This window comes from Empidonax traillii, unplaced genomic scaffold (genome assembly GCF_003031625.1).
Source record: "Empidonax traillii isolate 1590-97213 ecotype Southwest subspecies unplaced genomic scaffold, ASM303162v1 scaffold4999:size15407, whole genome shotgun sequence".
Classification (NCBI taxonomy): Eukaryota; Metazoa; Chordata; class Aves; order Passeriformes; family Tyrannidae; genus Empidonax; species Empidonax traillii.
The window spans coordinates 1-1,579 of record NW_020960192.1 but is presented as its reverse complement, the minus strand read 5'-3'; the positions used below and the strand labels follow the sequence as shown (position 1 = coordinate 1,579).

Genomic DNA, 1,579 nt, shown 5'->3' with positions numbered 1-1,579 from the left:
CCCCGGTCCCGCACAGCCCTGGCTCAGCGACGCCGAGGACGCCCCGTTCCTCGACCCCGTCCTGCGCAAACGCGCCGTGAAGGTCAAGCACGTCAAGCGCCGCGAGAAGAAGTCGGACAAGAAGGTGGGGCGGGGAGGGCACTGGGGGCAACTGGGAGGGTTCTGGAGAGGTGCTGGTCCTAACTGGTGCTAACTGGTGGCCACTGGTGCAGAAGGAGGAGCGGTACAAGCGGCACCGGCAGCGCGCCCGGCACCGGGAGCGCCGGGGACACCCCGAACGCGCCGACGCCCGGGACCCCGCGGGGCTGGGCCAGTGTCTGGGGCCCGGCTGCACCCGCCCTGCCCGCCCCCCCTCCAAGTACTGCAGCGAGGCCTGTGGCATCAAACTGGCTGCCAAGTGAGTACCCACGAGTACGGACCAGTACAGACTGGTATAGGCCAGTAGAGATAGGTACAGACCAGTACAAACTAGTACATATAGCTACAGACCAGTACAAACCAGTACAGTTGGGTACAGACCAGTACAAACTGGTACAGATAGGAACAGACAGGTACAAATCAGTACAGATAGATACAGACCAGTACAAACCGGTACAGATAGATACAGACTGGTACAAACCAGTACAGGTAACTATGGAGTGGTATAGACCAGTAATGACATTTATAAACTCATATAAAGTAGTGCAGACCAGTAATGACTTGTATAGGTTGATAGAAATAACTGTAGACCAGTATAGATTGCCACAGACCGGTATAAACCGGCATACACTGGTAGTGACCTGTGTAGACCAGTATAAACTAGTCCAGACCAATAACAAGCTGTATGGACCGATACAAACCAGTACAGACCAGACCAGGACAGAGCAGAGCCCCTTTGGATCCGGGGGGCCGGTCCTCCCCCCCTGTGCCCCCTCCCCAGGTCCCAGCTGGCCCAGTGAGATCCCACCCCCGGGATCCTGGGATGGATCCCACACTCAGTGCCAGCATCCCAGGGGGGCCTGTTAACCCCATCCCACCCCCATTCCCAGCCGGATCTACGAGATCCTGCCGCAGCGGATCCAGCAGTGGCAGCAGAGCCCGTGCGTGGCCGAGGAACACGGGAAGCGGCTCCTGGAGCGGATCCGGCGGGAGCAGCACCAGGCGCGGCTGCGGCTGCAGGAGATGGAGCGGCGCTTCCACGAGCTCGAGGGGCTCATCGCCCGCGCCAAGGGGCACCCGCCCCGCGAGGATGAGGAGGTGGGGACCCCCCGAAACCCTCCAGGACCTCTCTGGGGTCTCCCAAATTCCCCTGAGCTCCGAAATCCCCTGGGACCCCCAAACCCCTCCCACGAGCTCGAGGGGCTCATTGCCCGCATGAAGGGGTACCTGACCCGTGAGGATGAGGAGGGGGCGACCCCCAAAGTCCCCCTGAAGCCCAAAACCCCCCAGGATCTCCAAGCCCCATCCATGAACTCGAGGTGTCCGCGCCAAGGGACACCCACCCTGCAAGGATGAGGAGGTGGTGGCACCCAGGGACCCCAAAACCCCCAGGGACCCCTGAACATCAACACACACCTCCTGGAGGTTTGGAGATCCCCCA

General features: G+C 61.1%; 1 protein-coding gene across 1 annotated transcript in view; it reads left to right on the top strand.

Annotated features, from left to right (window-relative positions):
• LOC114073027 (CXXC-type zinc finger protein 1-like) overlaps window positions 1-1,372 on the top strand; it is a gene marked incomplete at both ends in the record, with an annotated part of 8,966 nt that extends 7,594 nt beyond the window's left edge. Inside the window, 3 exons of the mRNA XM_027910833.1 lie at window positions 17-124; window positions 213-397; window positions 1,029-1,372. Coding sequence (XP_027766634.1) covers window positions 17-124; window positions 213-397; window positions 1,029-1,372 — 637 coding nt within the window. The remainder of the gene's footprint in view (window positions 1-16; window positions 125-212; window positions 398-1,028) is intronic.
• Window positions 1,373-1,579: the final 207 nt, after the last annotated feature.